Source organism: Rhineura floridana, chromosome 10 (genome assembly GCF_030035675.1).
Source record: "Rhineura floridana isolate rRhiFlo1 chromosome 10, rRhiFlo1.hap2, whole genome shotgun sequence".
NCBI lineage: Eukaryota > Metazoa > Chordata > Lepidosauria > Squamata > Rhineuridae > Rhineura > Rhineura floridana.
In genome coordinates, this window is record NC_084489.1 from 52165959 (window position 1) to 52182777 (window position 16819).

Consider the following 16819-nt stretch of genomic DNA (forward strand, 5'->3'; position numbering starts at 1 on the left):
CATGGTCCTTGTGCCTGCTGCGAAGGGCTTGGAGAATTGCACCACGATGCCATGATCTACAAGGCAAGTACCCGTACATGTTATGGTATGGGGAATGGTGAGTCACTGGTGGGATGGTGAGTCACCAGTATCCTTGTGACAACTACAACATGTCCCTCAGGCACTTTGAATGAACAGCTAGGCCAAAGGAGTATCTACAACATCCCAAATTGCAGACTGAGCAAAAAGGACATGCCATTTCTGCTCCTCAAATAAAGAAAGAAAGCTCCAGGTTTTCAATGAAAAATAACTTCTTTCATGGTAGGAAGTAGGATGCTGGATAGCTGGGGGGGGAAGTAGAGGAAAATGATATGTTTTGCTGGCTCAAGTACTCGTTCAGATGTGGTCAGCCTCCAAACTTCCAGCATGTGCAGAGTAATAATGAAATAACATGGGATTTCTAAGTCACATGTCCATTTGAGTTTGTAGGTCACCAGGCATCTGCTGACAATAAAGAGCTACCTGCATTGCTGATCTAATTAGAAGACTTTAGATCCACTTGGGTCTTATATTAGACCCAGAATAGCTAAGACAAAACATAAACCCTATTCGTGTGTGTGATAGGCTGCCAGGGTTCGCCAATCTAGTGCTGCCCCCTGGCCCCTTATGTAGGCCCCAATCCACACCAGCAGGCAACACCCAGACAATGGCTCCTGAGGAGACCTCATCTGGACACCGCCTGGAGACTTCACCTGTGGGATAAGAATGGGGCACTCTCCCTCAGCTGTCTGACAGTGAAGAAAAAGCCCAGCTGTTGTATTTTAGGCAGAAGGAAGTGAAGGGAGTCAGAGAGAGAGAGAGAGAAAGTGGAAAGGGAGCCTTGTGGAGACACAGGGAGGAGGCTGGGCAAGCTGGTCTTCTGCTGAGGTTGGTGGTCTTCTCTTCCCTTCCCTCATCAGGCTGGGAACACCAGTCCCCCATGCTTACCTAGTCCCATGAACCCTGGGGAGGCACAGGAGCCCTTGTTTTAAGTTTGCCAAGCGCAGTGAGGCAGAAGACTCTTGTCTACACTGGGGAAGAACCTCCTTTGGAACACTGAAGTAGCCCTGAGAAGGAAAGGTCTGCTAAAGGATGTGGAGCTTGAAGGAACTGAGGCGTTCGCCAGAGAATGTGAAGTAACATTTCTGTAATTAAGCCGGATCTACAACTGAATAGACATTGAGTTGGCACTTTATTTCAATCTCCTTACCAGGTAGACTTTATAGAAGGTTTGGAGCAGGAGTCCTATGATGTGCCTCTTCCCAGGGGTATGGTACAAAGTGTTAAAAAACAAGCAATGTTTGGAGGGGAGACGAGGGAGGGGAATGGGGTCACAGTTCCTTGCCTTACCACCACTGCTGTGCCCTGTGACCGACCCTCCCTGATGTTGTCTATGGGTTGAGGGCATATTTGCAGCAGACTACCAAACATGCAGGTGAGACCTATACTGAGACCTCATAATAACAGGAGGGATGGAAACCTTCACAACTCGGCTGATAAGCTGGCAGCCCTACTACCCAATGCTCACATGGTTTTTCTGCCCAGAGACGCATGGGAGGAACCTCTTCGCCATAGCTACATTTCTGGATTAGGATTGGATGTGTGCTGCAAAGACCTGACTGGCCAGAGAACAGTAGATTGACAGAAATGTTTGCAGAGCTTCTCTGAATTCAAATAGAAATACAAAATTTGTGTGGGACAAGAAAGAGTATGTGGCTGTGAGATTTGGGTGGATTTAAAAAAAATGTTTGGCATTCTCCTTGGGAGGGCTGTGCCCCGGTAGCCCTAGTGGACCAGCTTTCACTGCTCCTATTATTACTGGCCACTGGCCATTCTGGCTGGCATTGATGAACATTGGAGTCCTACAGCATCTGGAGTGCATCACATCTTGGACAGCTCCTTAAAATTCAGACTAAAACCCAGAACAGATTCCACTGCCCCACTGACATGGAGCCACCAGCCGTCACTGCCTGTGTGTGTCAACATTCCCTGAGCTGATATAACCTTTTACTCCCAACAACTGTCTGGATTTCTGAGATATACTCAGGCATCTACTCAGGCTCAGGCCTCAGCAGGAGACCTACCACTGATGACCAGAACTTCCTCCTCGCTATTGCTGCCCACTCAGTTGCCCTCTCCAAGTACAAAGCAACAAAATGAAGAAGGAGCAGTCAGAACCTCTCTCTCTGGGTGCCGAAGGAGATTGATGCCAGAGGTAGATAGCAGTATTATTAATTAATTAATTTTATGTCCCACCCTTCCTCCCAAATGAGTCCATGATGGTAAGCAACCAATGAAACAATAAAATATATTTGAAACATCTTAAAAATAATTCCAATACAAATGCAAACTGGGAAATATCTCTACTTAAAAGGCTTGCTGGAAGAGGAAGGTCTTCAAGTAGGCACTGTAAAGACAACGGGAGGAAAACTCCAAAGGGTAGATGCCACAATACTAAAGGCTCAACACTTTATATACCAAAACAGACATTTATTTATTTATTTATTTATTTATTTCATTGTTAAACCGCCCATAGCGAATAGCTCTCTGGGCGGTGAACAAAACAAGATTAAAATACAATATTACAATAAAATTACAATAAAATCAGCAACAAGTTAAACGAAAAAAAAAAATTAAATGAAACACATTGAACATTAAAATGCCTGGGAGTATAGCCAGGTCTTAACCTGGCGCCTAAAAGAAAGTACCGAAGGCGCCAGGCGTATCTCCACAGATAGGCTGTTCCACAGTCCGGGGGCCACAACAGAAAAGGCCCTAGATCTAATAACAATCCTCCGGGCATCCTGATGAGTTGGTACCCGGAGGAGGGCCTTGGATATTGAACGAAGTGAACAGGTAGGTTCATAGCGGGAGAGGCGTTCCACAAGGTATTGTGGTCCCACACCGTGTAAGGCTTTATAGGTCAAAACCAGCACCTTGAATCTGGCTCAGAAACAAATAGGCAGCCAGTGCAGGCGGGCCAGGACAGGTGTTATATGCGCAGACCAGCGGGTCCTCGTTAACAACCTGGCTGCCGCATTTTGCACTAGCTGAAGTTTCCGAACGGTCTTCAAGGGCAGCCCTACATAGAGCGCATTACAGTAGTTACCAGAGCGTGAACAACTGAGGCGAGATCATCACTGTCCAGATAGGGGCGTAGTTGGGCTACTAAGCGAAGATGGTAAAACGCATTCCGTGCCACCGAGGCCACTTGAGCCTCAAGCGACAAGGAAGGGTCAAAAAGGACCCCCAAGCTACGAACCTGTTCCTTCAAGGGGAGTGTAACCCCATCTAGAACAGGATAAGCATCCACCATCTGAGCAGGGAAAGAGCTCACCAACAGTGTCTCAGTCTTGTCTGGATTAAGTTTCAGTTTATTAGCTCTCATCCAGTCCATTATCGCGGTCAGGCAACGGTTCAGCACATCAACAGCCTCACCTGAAGAAGGTGAAAAGGAGAAGTAGAGTTGCGTGTCATCAGCTTACTGATGGCAACGCACTCCAAAACTCCTGATGACCGCACCCAGAGGCTGCATGTAGATGTTAAAGAGCATGGGGGACAAGACCGACCCCTGAGGGACTCCACAATGGAGAGTCCAGGGTGTCGAGCAATGTTCCCCAAGCACTACCTTCTGGCGACGATCCGCTAAGTAGGAGCAGAGCCACTGCCAAGCAGTGCCCCCAACTCCCAACTCCGCGAGCCTCCCCAGAAGGATACCATGGTCGATGGTATCAAACGCCGCTGAGAGATCAAGGAGAATCAACAGGGTCACACTCCCCCTGTCCCTCTCCCGACAAAGGTCATCATACAGGGCGACCAAAGCTGTTTCAGTGCCAAAACCAGGCCTAAAACCGGATTGAAATGGATCCAGATAATCGGTTTCATCCAAGAGCGCCTGGAGCTGGCCGGCGACCACCCGCTCCAGGACCTTGCCCAAAAAAGGGACATTCGCCACCGGTCTATAGTTGTTCAAAATATCTGGGTCCAAAGAAGGTTTCTTTAGAAGAGGTCTCACTACTGCCTCCTTGAGACTACCAGGGACTACTCCCTCTCTCAAGGAGGCGTTTATCACCTCTTTGGCCCAGCCGGTGGTTACAGCCCTGCTGGCCTTCACCAGCCAAGATGGGCAAGGATCAAGGGCAGACGTGGTCGCCCGCACCATTCCAAGCACCTTGTCCACTTCCTCGAGCTGCACCAACTGAAACTCATCCAACAATGAAGGACAAGACCGCGCTCTGGACACTTCAATGGAGTCATCTGTCATAACATCAGAGTCTAAGTCCCGTCGGATGCAAGCAATCTTATCCTGGAAGTGCTCCGCAAATTCGTTGCAGCGAGCTTCCGATGTTTCCTTAGTATCAGGAGGGCCAGAATGTAAAAGCCCTCGTACCACCCTAAAAAGCTCCGCTGGGCGGCAAAGAGATGATCTAATGGTGGCAGCAAAATATGACTTTTTTGCCACCCTAACCGCTTTTACATACAACTTAGTGGAAGCACTCACCAAAGAATGACTACATCCGTCAGGAGTTCGCCTCCACCTGCACTCTAGCCTCCTTCTCTCTTGCTTCATCACTCTCAGCTCCGGGGTATACCACGGTGCTGTTTGAGTTCTGCACCGAAGGGGGCGCGCGGGAGCGATCATGTCAATGGCCCGGGTCATCTCCGCATTCCACAGATCGACCATGGCCTCGACAGGAGCGCCAGTGCTATCAGCCGGAAAAACTCCCAGAGCGCTCTGGAAAGCAACAGGATCCATAAGCCTCCGGGAGCGGACCAACTTAATAGGTCCCCCACCTCTGCAGAGGGAAAGGGTTGCCGTGAGTCTAAAGCTCAGCAAGCGGTGATCTGTCCATGACAATGGAGTAGATGAAAAATACCCCACCCTCAGATCACCATCTCCATGACCAGTGGCGAAGATCAAATCAAGAGTATGTCCTGATACATGTGTCGGGCCAGTAGCAACTTGAGACAGCCCCATGGTTGTCATGGAGGCCATGAAGTCCTGAGCTGCCCCGAACAAGACAGCGTCGGCATGAATGTTGACATCCCCCAGTACCACAAGTCTGGGGGATCTCAACAATACCTCCGAGACTATCTCCGTCAGCTCAGCTAGGGAAGCCATTGGGCAGCAAGGTGGGCGGTACACCAATAGTATTCCCAATCTGTCTCCTTGGCCCAGCACAAGATGAAGACACTCCAAACCAGTCGCCGTCTGGACAGGGTGCTTAGTGAGAGAGAAAGAACTCCGATAGACCACAGCAACCCCGCCTCCCCGGCCCTCAGATCTACCACATTGAACTTACCCTAGTAGCTGCTTGGCAGCCAGTACAATTCTTTCAGGAGTGGAGTAAGTCGAGCGCTACATTTTGCACCAGGTGTAGCTTCCAGACCAATCTCAATGGCAGACCCACATAGAGTGCATTGCAGTAACCCCACCTGGAGGTTATCAGCACATGGTCAATAGTAGTCAGGCTATTCCGAAACGGTCAGAGCTGTCTTATCAGCCAAAGCTGGTAACAGCCATTCCTAGCCACTGAGGTCACCTGGGCCTCTAGCAACAAAGACGGATCCAGGAGTGCCCCAAACTATGTACCACCTCTTCAGGGGGAGTATAACCCCATCCAAAGCAGACAATTGACCAATTATCCAGACTTGGGGACCACCCACCCACAGTGCCTCCATCCTGCCAGGATTCAGAGTCAGTTCGTTGGCCCTCATCCAGCCCACCACCAAGTCCAGGCATTGGTCCAAGGCTTCCACAGCCTCTCCTGACTGTGATGTTACAGAGAAATAAAGCTGGGTATCATCACCATACTGATGACATCACACCCCATATCTCCCAATGACAGTTCCCAATGACTTCAGGTAGATGTCAAACAGCATTGGGGACAAGATAGTACTTGGTGACACTCCACAGCACAACTGTGGATGTGGACAAGATCCTTGGAGAGGCGAGAGCCACCACATGTCTGCTGGATCCTTGCCGTTCCTGGCTTATCAAAAGTGCCAGAGGGGGACTTATCAAAAGTGCCAGAGGGCCGAGTGGGTGAGGGGAGTAGTTAATGCCTCTTTACAACAAGGCAGAATTCCATCGCGCCTAAAAGAGGCAGTTGTTGAAAAAGCCCTCCCTGGATCCCTCTATAATGGGAAATTATCAGCCAGTCTCCAACATTCCATTTTTGGGCAAGGTAATAGAGCGTGTGGTGGCCACCCAGCTCCAGAGATTCTTGGATGAAACGGATTATCTGGATCCATTTCAGTCTGGTTTCAGGCCTGGTTACGGGACAGCGACAGCTTTGGTCGCCTTTGTGGATGACCTTCGCAGAGAGCTGGACAGGGGGAGTGTGTCCCTGTTCGTTCTACTGGACCTCTCAGTGGCTTTCGATACCATCGACCATGGTATCCTTCTGGACCGCCTTGCTGGGATGGGACTTGGGGGCACCGTGTTACGATGGCTCCATTCCTTTCTGGAGGGACGAACTCAGAAGGTGGTGCTGGGGGACTCCTGTTCGACTCCTTGGCTGTTGACCTATGGGGTCCCTCAGGGTTCAGTTTTGTCCCCCATGTTATTCAACATCTATATGAAACTGCTGGGAGAGGTTGTCCAGGGGTTTGGGGTTCGGTGCCATCAGTATGCGGATGACACCCAACTCTATTTCTCCTTTCCACCTAAAGCCAAGGAAGCTGTCCTGGTCCTGAACCAGTGCCTGGCATCAGTGATGGACTGGATGAGGGCAAACAAATTGAAACTAAATCCAGACAAGACAGAGGTGCTCCTGGTCAGTCGAAGGGCTGATCAGGGAATAGGGATTCAACCTGTGCTGGATGGGGTTACACTCCCCCTGAAGACACAGGTTCGCAGTTTGGGTGTGCTCCTGGACTCAGCTCTGAACTTGGAGGCCCAGGTCTCGGCCGTGGCCAGGAGTGCCTTTGCCCATTTAAGACTGGTGTGCCAGCTGCGTCCATTCCTGGAAATGCCTGATTTGACTATGGTGATGCATGCCTTAGTTACATCCCGTTTAGACTACTGTAACGCGCTCTACGTGGGGCTGCCTTTGAAAACTGTTCAGAAACTTAAACTGGTACAAAGAGCTGCAGCCAGAGTGTTAACAGGGGCTGGTTACAGGGACCATACAACTCCCTTGTTACAACAGTTCCACTGGCTGCCAGTTTGTTTCCGGTCACAATTCAAAGTGCTGGTTTTGACCTTTAAAGCCATATACGGCCCAGGTCCAGGCTATTTGTCAGACCGTATTTCTCTGTATAAGCCTGCCCGGGCCCTGAGATCTTCAGGAGAGGCCCTTCTCTCAGTCCCAACACCCTCGCAAGTGCGATTGGTGGGGATGTGAGATAGGGCCTTCTCAGTGGCTGCTCCTAGGTTCTGGAACTCCCTTCCTAGGGAGGCACGAATGGCCCCCTCCTTGCCATCCTTCCGTCGGCAAGTAAAGACTTTTTTATTCCGACAGGCTTTTGGGATAGAAGGTGTTTAGGATTGGGCTTTACAAGGCTTGTTTTATTGTTTTATATTATTATTTGTATTATTTTAAATTGTTTTTAGATTTTTAAGTGCTTTTTAAGGTTTTAAGGTTGTGCATTGTTTAATTGTATTTTAATTGTATGTTTTTCTATGGTTTTAACTACATGTAGTTTTATTTGTAAGCTGCCCTGAGTTCCAGTTTGGAAAAAGGGCGGGGTAAAAATAAAGTTTCATTCATTCATTCATTCATTCATTCATTCATTCATTCAACTGCCTGGAGGCCAAAAGACAATCACCCAATGCTATTATCTGAAACTGACCCTCAAAATAGGATCGGAACAATGCCTCCAATACTTATCTCTTCAAGTCAGCTCAGAAAGATACCATGGTCAGTAGTATCAAAAGCCGCAGAGATCAAGGAAGAATAACAGGGTTGCACTCCCCCTGTCTTTCTCCCAATGAAGGTCATCCATCAGGGCGACCAAGTCCAATAGTCCCATAACCAGGCCTGAAGCCAAATTGAAATGGGTCAAGATAATCAGTTTCATCCAAAAATACTTGCAGTTGTTGCACCATAACTATCTTGATCACTTTCCCTAAAAGGGGGGTATTTACGACTGGGTGATAGCTGTCACAAACCAACAGGTCCAGGGTGGGCTTTTTCAGTGGTGGAGGGGCGGAGCCGCAGAGCCATCCTCCTCACACCAGCATTGCTGCAGCATGCCTGTAGGGGCCTGGGGCAGAGGAAGACAGAGGTGTAGACAAAACATTGGCAAAAGCACCAGACTGGCTCTGCTGGGGCATCAGCACAGTCCCAACCTCACTGCTGACATGCCCCACCTCAGCCTCATCCAGGTAAGCTGCAATGACGCCAGTTTTAGGAGTGTGGCTCCACCCCACCACACTGGACACTACTGCTAAGCAGTGAATAAATGGGTGATGAGAGCAAGAAAGAGGAGGCCCTCTGAGACATCTTACCGTAGGGCCCCCTAACACCGCACACTGGCACTGCACAAGTCCTGGAAAGGCTGTGATTTGAACAACAAATCAAATGGTGAGCTCCAGATCTATAATATGTATTAGTTAACATCCCACTCTCCCTCTCTAAAGAGATCAAATGTGGCATACAATAACACAATATAGAATAGATTTTATTGGGTTAGTCCGCAGATCATATCCAAATAAAACAAAGTAAAATATCTTTAAAACTCCACATATGAGTGTATATGACATAGAATTTTGCATTAGGTCTTTACTAAAACAATATTAAATATTAAACATAGACGCCAGAATGAACGTATAGCCTCAAAGCTCAGAATCTCTGCCACAGGTGACTGAAACAGATTTCAAAGAACTTTTCCTGAGGCTGGAAGCTTTCACTGCAAAAGAGACCACCCTCCAAATCACATGTTGATTAGTTTCTTATACTTTCTGGAGAGCTTAATTTTTCTTTTACTTTCAAATACTTTGTAGCAGGGATTTCCAAACTATAGTCCGTGGACCACCAGTGGTCCACAAGCTTCATTTAGGTGGTCTGCAGAGTGTGTAGACTTGTGGTTGAAGATGGCAAACATCCATGGGGGGAAAAGTTTGGGAACCACAGCTTTATAGTTTGTAATATTAATTAATACTGATCAAAGTGAGCACTTTTTCTCATTTCAAAAACCTTGAATTCCATGGAAGAAAGGGTAGCTAATTTACCTTCAGACCGGTGAGTATCCAGAGGGGTCTGCGTCTCCTTGGAGTAGGACACCACTTCCCGAGGCAAGAAATCCACTTGGGTGATCTTTGACACCCCCAGTTTGTGTAGGCGGCGGCTAGAACAAGCAAACAAAAAAGATGAGTTAGGTACAGAAGTGTTTTCCACAAGATGTGGCCTTGACCCCTTAACTTTGCCTTCTCTCATTGGGGTGACACTGATGTGGCAAGTAGGGTTGCCAGGTCAGAAGCATCCCAAAACCTGAGATTTTAGGGGCGGGCCCAAGTGATGTCATGGGGCGGGCCCGAGTGATGTCATTAAGCATGATACATTAAACATCAATCACAGTTGCTTGGAGCGTACAATTAAAAAAAATCTAACTGGAAATTAAGCTAGACATTTTAGCTAAAAGATGGAGCCTGGGTAGGGAACATTTAATCTAGCCTACTTGCTTTCGGCAAGAAGGGTTTAAGTGCCTTCAGGCCAGGCCAGTCACCAGAAGGCCACTGTAGGAAGAAAGGAGCCTAGTGTTGTGGAGATGTTAGATGGGAGCATTCGGGAGTAAAGATGGATGCCCATGAAGGCTGCAATTCTAAACACACGTACTTAGGGACTAAGCCCCCATAGAACTCAACAGGACTTACTTCTGTGTAGATATAGTTTGGATTGTGCTGTTGGTAAAGATTGACTAGGGATCCTCTGCAAAGACATCCATATCCAAGCAGGGTTGGCAACCCCCTGCCTGGAATGCCCTGCCCTTATCTTTTAATGTGGCTGCTCCAAACTTCTTTACAGATTTGACCTTTCACTTCAGAAAGAGGTCTGAGAAATGAGTAAGAGTAAGAAGATTCTCTACCCTTTCTGCCTGCATAGATGCCCTCATCCTTCCCCTGCACCCAGCAGAAGCTCTGGGCCAGGCAGGACGCAGTGGCATCTCATAGAGGACACCCTCCACTTTCATGGGGTGTATGATTTGTCCTGGCCCAGAGCAGATTCTGGGGTGGGCACCCCCAGTTACTTATTTTTCCTGTATGGCTTTTTCTGTTTTGATTTTGTATAGATGCCCTCCTCTGTGCCCTGCGCCCAGCAGAAGCTCTGGGCCAGGCAGGATGCAGTGGCATATCGTAGAGGACACCCTCCCCTTTCCTGGGTTATATGATTTGTCCTGGCCCAGAGCAGATTTTGGGGTGGGCACCCCCAGTTACTTATTTTTTATGATTTTATGACATCATTATGAATTTATGATAATATCAGAAGCCTGATGATTTTGATTGCATAAATGTATTGTTATTCTTGACAGGGAGAGTCCCTCGATCACAGTGATATATCATACAGGGTACCCCAACATATATTTTGGGGTTTAGAGACATGTTAAGTTTGGTTTGAAGTTGCTGTAGTTGTCAACTCTTCTTTTTTAGTGTTTTGAACTTTCAAGCAAATAAGGAACTGGGAACTAGGAACCAACTTCAGCATCATATCAGTTAAATAGATTAAACAGTTGCGGGGGGGCTGACGTTTTGGTGTATATCTCGGGAACCAGACCACCTAGAAACTTTATTTTTTTAAATTGAAGCTGAGAGTTGGGAGATTAAGGGGTGCTAGCTGGAGAGCCAGAGGGGCCCCCCAAAAACTGGAGACTCCGTCCAAAAAACGGAGACCTGGTAACCCTAGCTGCAAGCCAGAAATGAACTGTTTGTACTCCAGTTCGCTTTGGAACTTTTAGCATCTAGCTTCAGCAGACTCTCCAAATGACTCTTTTTTTATATAGTTCTGCATCTGCTGTTGTGCATGACGATAATCACACATTCAAAAGCATTGCCCACAGCCTGGTCTTATGAGGTTCAAAATGTAAATTGTTCAGCCTTGCCAGAATGTTTTACTGCTCGACTCTAAGGGCCCAACTAGCCAAGATAGCAGTCATGCAATTAGGAATGTTGGGAAAGGGCCATCGCTCAGTGGTAAAGCATCCACTTTGCATGCAGAAGGTTCCAGGTTCAATCCTTTGCATCTCCAGTTAGGGCTGGGAGAGACTCTTGCCTGAAACCCTGGAGAGACACCACCAGTCTGTAGAGGTAAGACTGATTTAGATGGACCAATGGTCTGACTCAGTATAAGGCAGCTTCCTGTGTTTCATTGAGAAGTACTTTTTAAAAGTAAATGACAGGACAGGAACCCTGGCATAGGGATTACACACACACACACTCAACTGTCTCAGTCTACGTCAGGGCCTCCATGCCTTCAATTTACCTACAAAACAATCAAAAACATTGCTAATTGTGTGAATGGCACTATGCTTAGTTTAGCCTTAATATTCAAAAGATAAGGATGGCATATGCTTGACGTTCTTAGGACAGAATTAATAATGGACAAGATGTCACATTATAGTGTTACTATTCTTACATCCTAAGCCTATACATGAATACTTGGAAAGAAGTCTGACTACATTAAATGGGGCTTATTCCCAACGTAAGTGTGCACCAGACTGCAGTCATATTCTTCTCCCCTTTACTCAAAAAACACTTTACGTATGTATCCAATATGTATCCAAACTCTATTTTAAGAATTATTTATAATACAACCCTAAGCTGACCTCAGAGAGGGGAAGCCCCAGGTCAAATTCCAACTCAGCTGTGAAGCTCACTGGGTGGCTTTGGGACAGTCACCATTGCTCCACGGAATCTACCTCACAGGGCTGTTGTGAAGATAAAATGGGGCAGGGAAGCCAATCATGGACATCACCCTCAGCTCTCGGGAGGAAGGTCAGTCTTAAAGTATTATGTCAAGGTTATCATGGCACTAAAGAAGCCAATATTTAAGAAATTGTATTAGTTAATCTATTGGCTGCAACTTTTAAAGTGTTAATAATTTTTAAAAAAACAGAAAGAAAGAGAATGATGATTGATGTGATATTAATAAAATACTTCCGACAATGAACAAAAGAGCAAGGTGGGGAAAATATTTGGTGTGCCGATTATGTTAGAGACATACATATTGTTAATATATGTCTACAACATGCATGTTAAAGTTTTCACAAACATGCCGCTTTAACAACATTTCATCTCCAGTGAAATGAAAATTTTTCTTTTGAAAACATCCAAGACGCAATCTTCTTCATCCTGTTTAAGCTGAGAGCACAACTCCGACCGGTCTGAATGGATTTGGATGGACTCCAGATGCTTTCAGTAACCAGACGTAAGTTGACCATTTTCAGAAAGCTTTATTTCTGTTTTCTTGGAAGAAGATGGCCTCTCCCCAGTTTTTAAAAAAATACATTAAGATGCGGAAGATTTTGCACGCACATACACAAGCAAAGTGACAAAGAGAAAGCCCACTGAGGAAGCAACTTCAACATAATTTGTGCAAATGAAGTCATAATAACAAAACAAAACCAATGAGAGTGGACATATACCCAAGTTCAGAGTCAGACTGAAGCTGCAGCACTGAAGGGTCTGTGTCCCACTGCAGGGTCCTAGCGAGGTTATCAGCCGCACAGCACAAGGGGGGGGAAAAAGAACACACAGAATTAACAGAAAGGATGGGGCAAGGGGAGAGGAAGAAATCACTTTATCATTTGCCATATGTTGTACAAGCACAGAACACAACTCCAAAAGTTCAACAGAGAACCACAGGTAATATCACACAGTATGCATTGTCAGACAACAGCAGGTAATTCAATCTATCTCTCTCTTTCTCTCTGCCAAATTAGACAAGAGGCTTCCAATATGAGATGTTTGCTCCGCTTTGCTTAATTTAAAATAATGAACTGAAAGACCAAGTAGGTCTCAGCTGCTTAACTGATAAATTTAATTCAGTACTGATGATGTTAAATGTGGACCTTTCTTTACCGCAAAGAAGCTGGATATAATCTGCAGCTCAACATCAAAGTCAATGGGGAAACCCTTGCACTTTCTGGAGCTCCATGAGTGCACTGGAACACCCATGCACTTAAGTGTCTTGGAAAGAGCATTCTGCAAGCAGAACCAAGTTGCTGCATGCAGGTTTATTGTACCAGAGGCAAAAAAGGCTACATTTGGAGTAAAAGAAAATATCTGCATGCAATACTTGGGGTGTGTGCATGGCACAGGACATACACAACGGACTGATCAGTATTGCCAGCTATGATTTAAGAGGGTTAAACACAATTTAGGCAGGTAGGAGAGGAAATCTGGAAGCAAAGACATAAAGGTGCTTCTTCCGGCTGGGATACTAATTCTTAGCATCAAGACCAAATGATCTCTACATCAGGACTTCTAAGTATCTTGCTTGATGGCTGAAATTACTGTGAGATCTTCACACCACAGACAATGTGCCCAAGAAGGTTTTTTCAAAACAACAATTTATTCTGTTTACTAATCATGAAATGTAATTTAGATAATGTAAGCAAACATACCATGTGTACTGAATTGAATAGCTACTAACTACCTACTCAATTAAAAGGCAGTTAGTAATTGACTAATACTTCTCATCTAAGGACACATTTGTATGACATTATTTTATGATAAATGCTCTCTAGAAGGAGCTGATCTTTTTCTTTCTCTTTTTAAAAAATGTTGATATAGTGAAGTAGTCTTGCGCTGGTTCCAACTTTTTTGCCACATCAAAAATTTAAAAAAATGTTCAAGGATACAAGCTGGAAACATGCTGAAGCAATCTTAAAACCATGCCATATTTGTGAGGAAAACTTCAGATTGCAGTGACTGCACATAAACTGGTGCACATGTTGAACCACATTGCATTACACTGATGCTTGCTGAAGTAAACATGTATCATGAAAAGGGCAGGGGAGTCCCTAAACACACAAGGAACATGCACCAGTGCCTGTTAATCAGGGCTCCTCATTCTTTATCTATCCTTTCTATCCTTTACCTATATATAGTGAATGTATCTATCCTTTACTATTCTTTATACAGTGAATTTATTGTGGCATAATCTCCAGTGTATCTGCCACAAACTATCACCATGTAAAGAGTGAAGCTGCCTTAAGACCATCTTGGACCTGATGATTGGCAGTGAAGCCTTGTTGTTGGTGCCTCCACCAACAGGGGCTGCCCAGTTGGTATTGACCCATGACAGGGCCTTTTGTGGAATGTGCATCTGTCTCCATCATTACTGAAAACATTCGTTGTTTACTCAGGCATTTGATGGCTGAAGGAAACTATTCCTGGCAACCTACAGATCACTGGATGAAATAATGTTTTTAACTGTAACTGCTTCTCAATGTAAATGGACTGCCTTCAAGTCGATTCCAACTTATGGCGACCCTATGCACAGGGTTTTCATGAGGCCAGGAGGCAGTGACTGGCCCAAGGTCACCCAGTGTGCTTCATGGCTGTGTGGGGATTCGAACCCTGGTCTCCCAGGTCATAGTCCAACACCTTAACCACTATACCACATTGGCTCTCCTATAACTGCTTTTAGAATGTTTTAAATTGTTTTTAGAATGCTTTGTTGTTGTTAAATTGTTTTGTTGATGTGTTTGCCGCCCTGGGCTCCTTTGGGCATAACAGCAGGATATAAACACCATCAATCAGTTAATCAATCAATCAATCAATCAATCAATCAATCAATCAATCAATCAATCAGTCAATAGCATCTCCAAATGAAGAGGAAGAGGAAGAGGAAAACGAAAGGTCTCTTGTCTCTAAGTTATAAAATGGAGGATGGCATTTTTTGGGAGTCACGAACAGTGGCGTCACTAGTGGGATGCAGGGAGTGCGGACCGCACCCGGGTGACACCATGAGGGGAGTGACACCCAGAGCCGCCCCATCGCGGGGCAGGGCGCCCGTGCCGTTGCCCAGCAAAGGAGCCGAGAAGCACTCCGGGTCGGCGTTGGAGCAGCCAACTCCTCCTTGGAGCCAGGCAGGCGGGCGGGCGAGACCGGGAGCAGCGTCAGTGGGGCGAGGGAGGCATGCCGGCATTCCCAGGCCTGCTTCTCCGGATGTGTGCCCCTCCAGCGCGCACTCTCCCAGGGGCATGGGTGGCTGGCCTTGTGCGCGCGTGCTCAGCAGGACATTTGGTGGCTCGCCAAGGAGTTACCGCACTAGGTGATACCAACCCTAGTGACGCCACTGGTCACGAAGATCAGGTCCTGAAAATCTGAAGAAGATCCAATTTGTGTTTTTTCAAATTGAGACTGTCCTACCTCCGGTGCAGAGCATATCTAGTATAAAAAACCTGGTTGAATGCGGTTCTCTCATCGTGACACATTTAAATGTTTTTTTTCTTTTCTTTTAATAATGTTATTTGTTATTTAATTTTGAGAATTGCATTATTTTATTGATGTATGTATTGCTATATTCATGTTTTTGTAAGCCGCCTTGAGGGCCTTTTGGCCATAAGGCGGGGTATAAATTTAATAAATAATAATAATAAATATACAGGATGCAAGCCCAATTCCACCAGCACAGCATCAAACATAAAAAACTCTTCATTTCAGCATTACATGTGATAGCATATTGTTTCAAAATGATGTATTTCCATGGTTACAGGGGAAAAAATACTAATAGAGGAAAATAACTGCATGAATATCCCAGTAGTCCAGTAAAGTGTGGTGGCTACTGGGGGCAGGAGTGGAGAATACAACCCTTAATTGTACTGCTATGATAACATTTTCATTTGAAGGTCTATTTCTATAACTTTGATAACCCCTTTGACAAATTCTCCCTCAAAGAGTATCTATTATCTTCCAATAAGAATTTCCATCACGTTGATGGAATGGGGAATAGTTTTGTTTTCTAGATTTGGGCAAAGATTTGATCTTTCTGGCCATTTCAATGGCATTTGGCAAGCTGAGCATGCTAAATATTTTAGGGCCAATTTGCCCAGCTGAACAGGCACAAAGGGCTTGTACTGACCTTAAATGCCCTTTATACTTAAAGGATCACCCATCAGCTTCTCACCCTGCCCATTTCCTGAAGTCATTACTAGAAGATCTTTTCCAGATACCCACATGAAGTGAGTTGCAATAGGTGGTGCCTGGGGAAAGAGCCTTCTCAGAGGTGCTGGTGATCCATCTCCAGAGTGCTCTCCCCAGAGAGGCTCCAGGAGTACCTCTTTGATGCTAGGCAGACCTTTTTATTTTCCAAGGCCTTTGAAGAACTTTTAATGCTGAGCTGGCTGATCTTTATGTTGCTGTTGCCTGCTGTTTTTGATTCATTTGTTGTTATATCACGAAGGATATAAGAAGCTGCCTTATATTGCATCAAACCATTTTCTCCACCCAGCTCAGTACTGACTAGACCAGGGCTGGGGAACTTTTCTCAAGCCAAGGGCCGCATTCCCTTCTGGGCAACCTTCTGGGGGCCACATGCCAGTGGTGGGTGGAGCCAGAGACAAAAGTGGGTGGAGCAACCAATGTATGTTCTACCTCTGTACTCCAGGCTAGCTTCTACACACCCTTGCACACCCCTCTCTATCCTTCATCCAGGCAAGCAAAAGGCATTCTCAGAGTTCAAGAACACATTTCAGCCAGGCAAAAGCACTCAAGGAGGGTGTGAAACAGGGCTACTAAGGGGCAGGGGTATGGCATAGAGAAACTCCCAAGGGCCAGATAGAAAGGCTTAGAGGGCCACATTTGGCCCCCTGTCCCTGAGGTTCACCACCCTTGGCCTAAACCAGTCTGCCC

At 46.1% G+C, this 16819-nt stretch overlaps 1 protein-coding gene across 12 annotated transcripts in view; it reads right to left on the minus strand.

The window, feature by feature from the left end:
• Positions 1 to 16819, minus strand: part of DYNC1I1 (dynein cytoplasmic 1 intermediate chain 1) — a 366417-nt gene that overhangs the window by 247534 nt on the left and 102064 nt on the right. For 10 of the 12 annotated variants that reach the window (XM_061586645.1, XM_061586643.1, XM_061586641.1 and 7 more), the window contains 2 exons: positions 12604 to 12663; positions 9197 to 9312 (listed from right to left, as the gene is read on the minus strand). In XM_061586645.1, coding sequence (XP_061442629.1) covers positions 9197 to 9312; positions 12604 to 12663 — 176 coding nt within the window. The remainder of the gene's footprint in view (positions 1 to 9196; positions 9313 to 12603; positions 12664 to 16819) is intronic. The other 2 variants (XM_061586647.1, XM_061586646.1) reach the window with 1 other exon arrangement.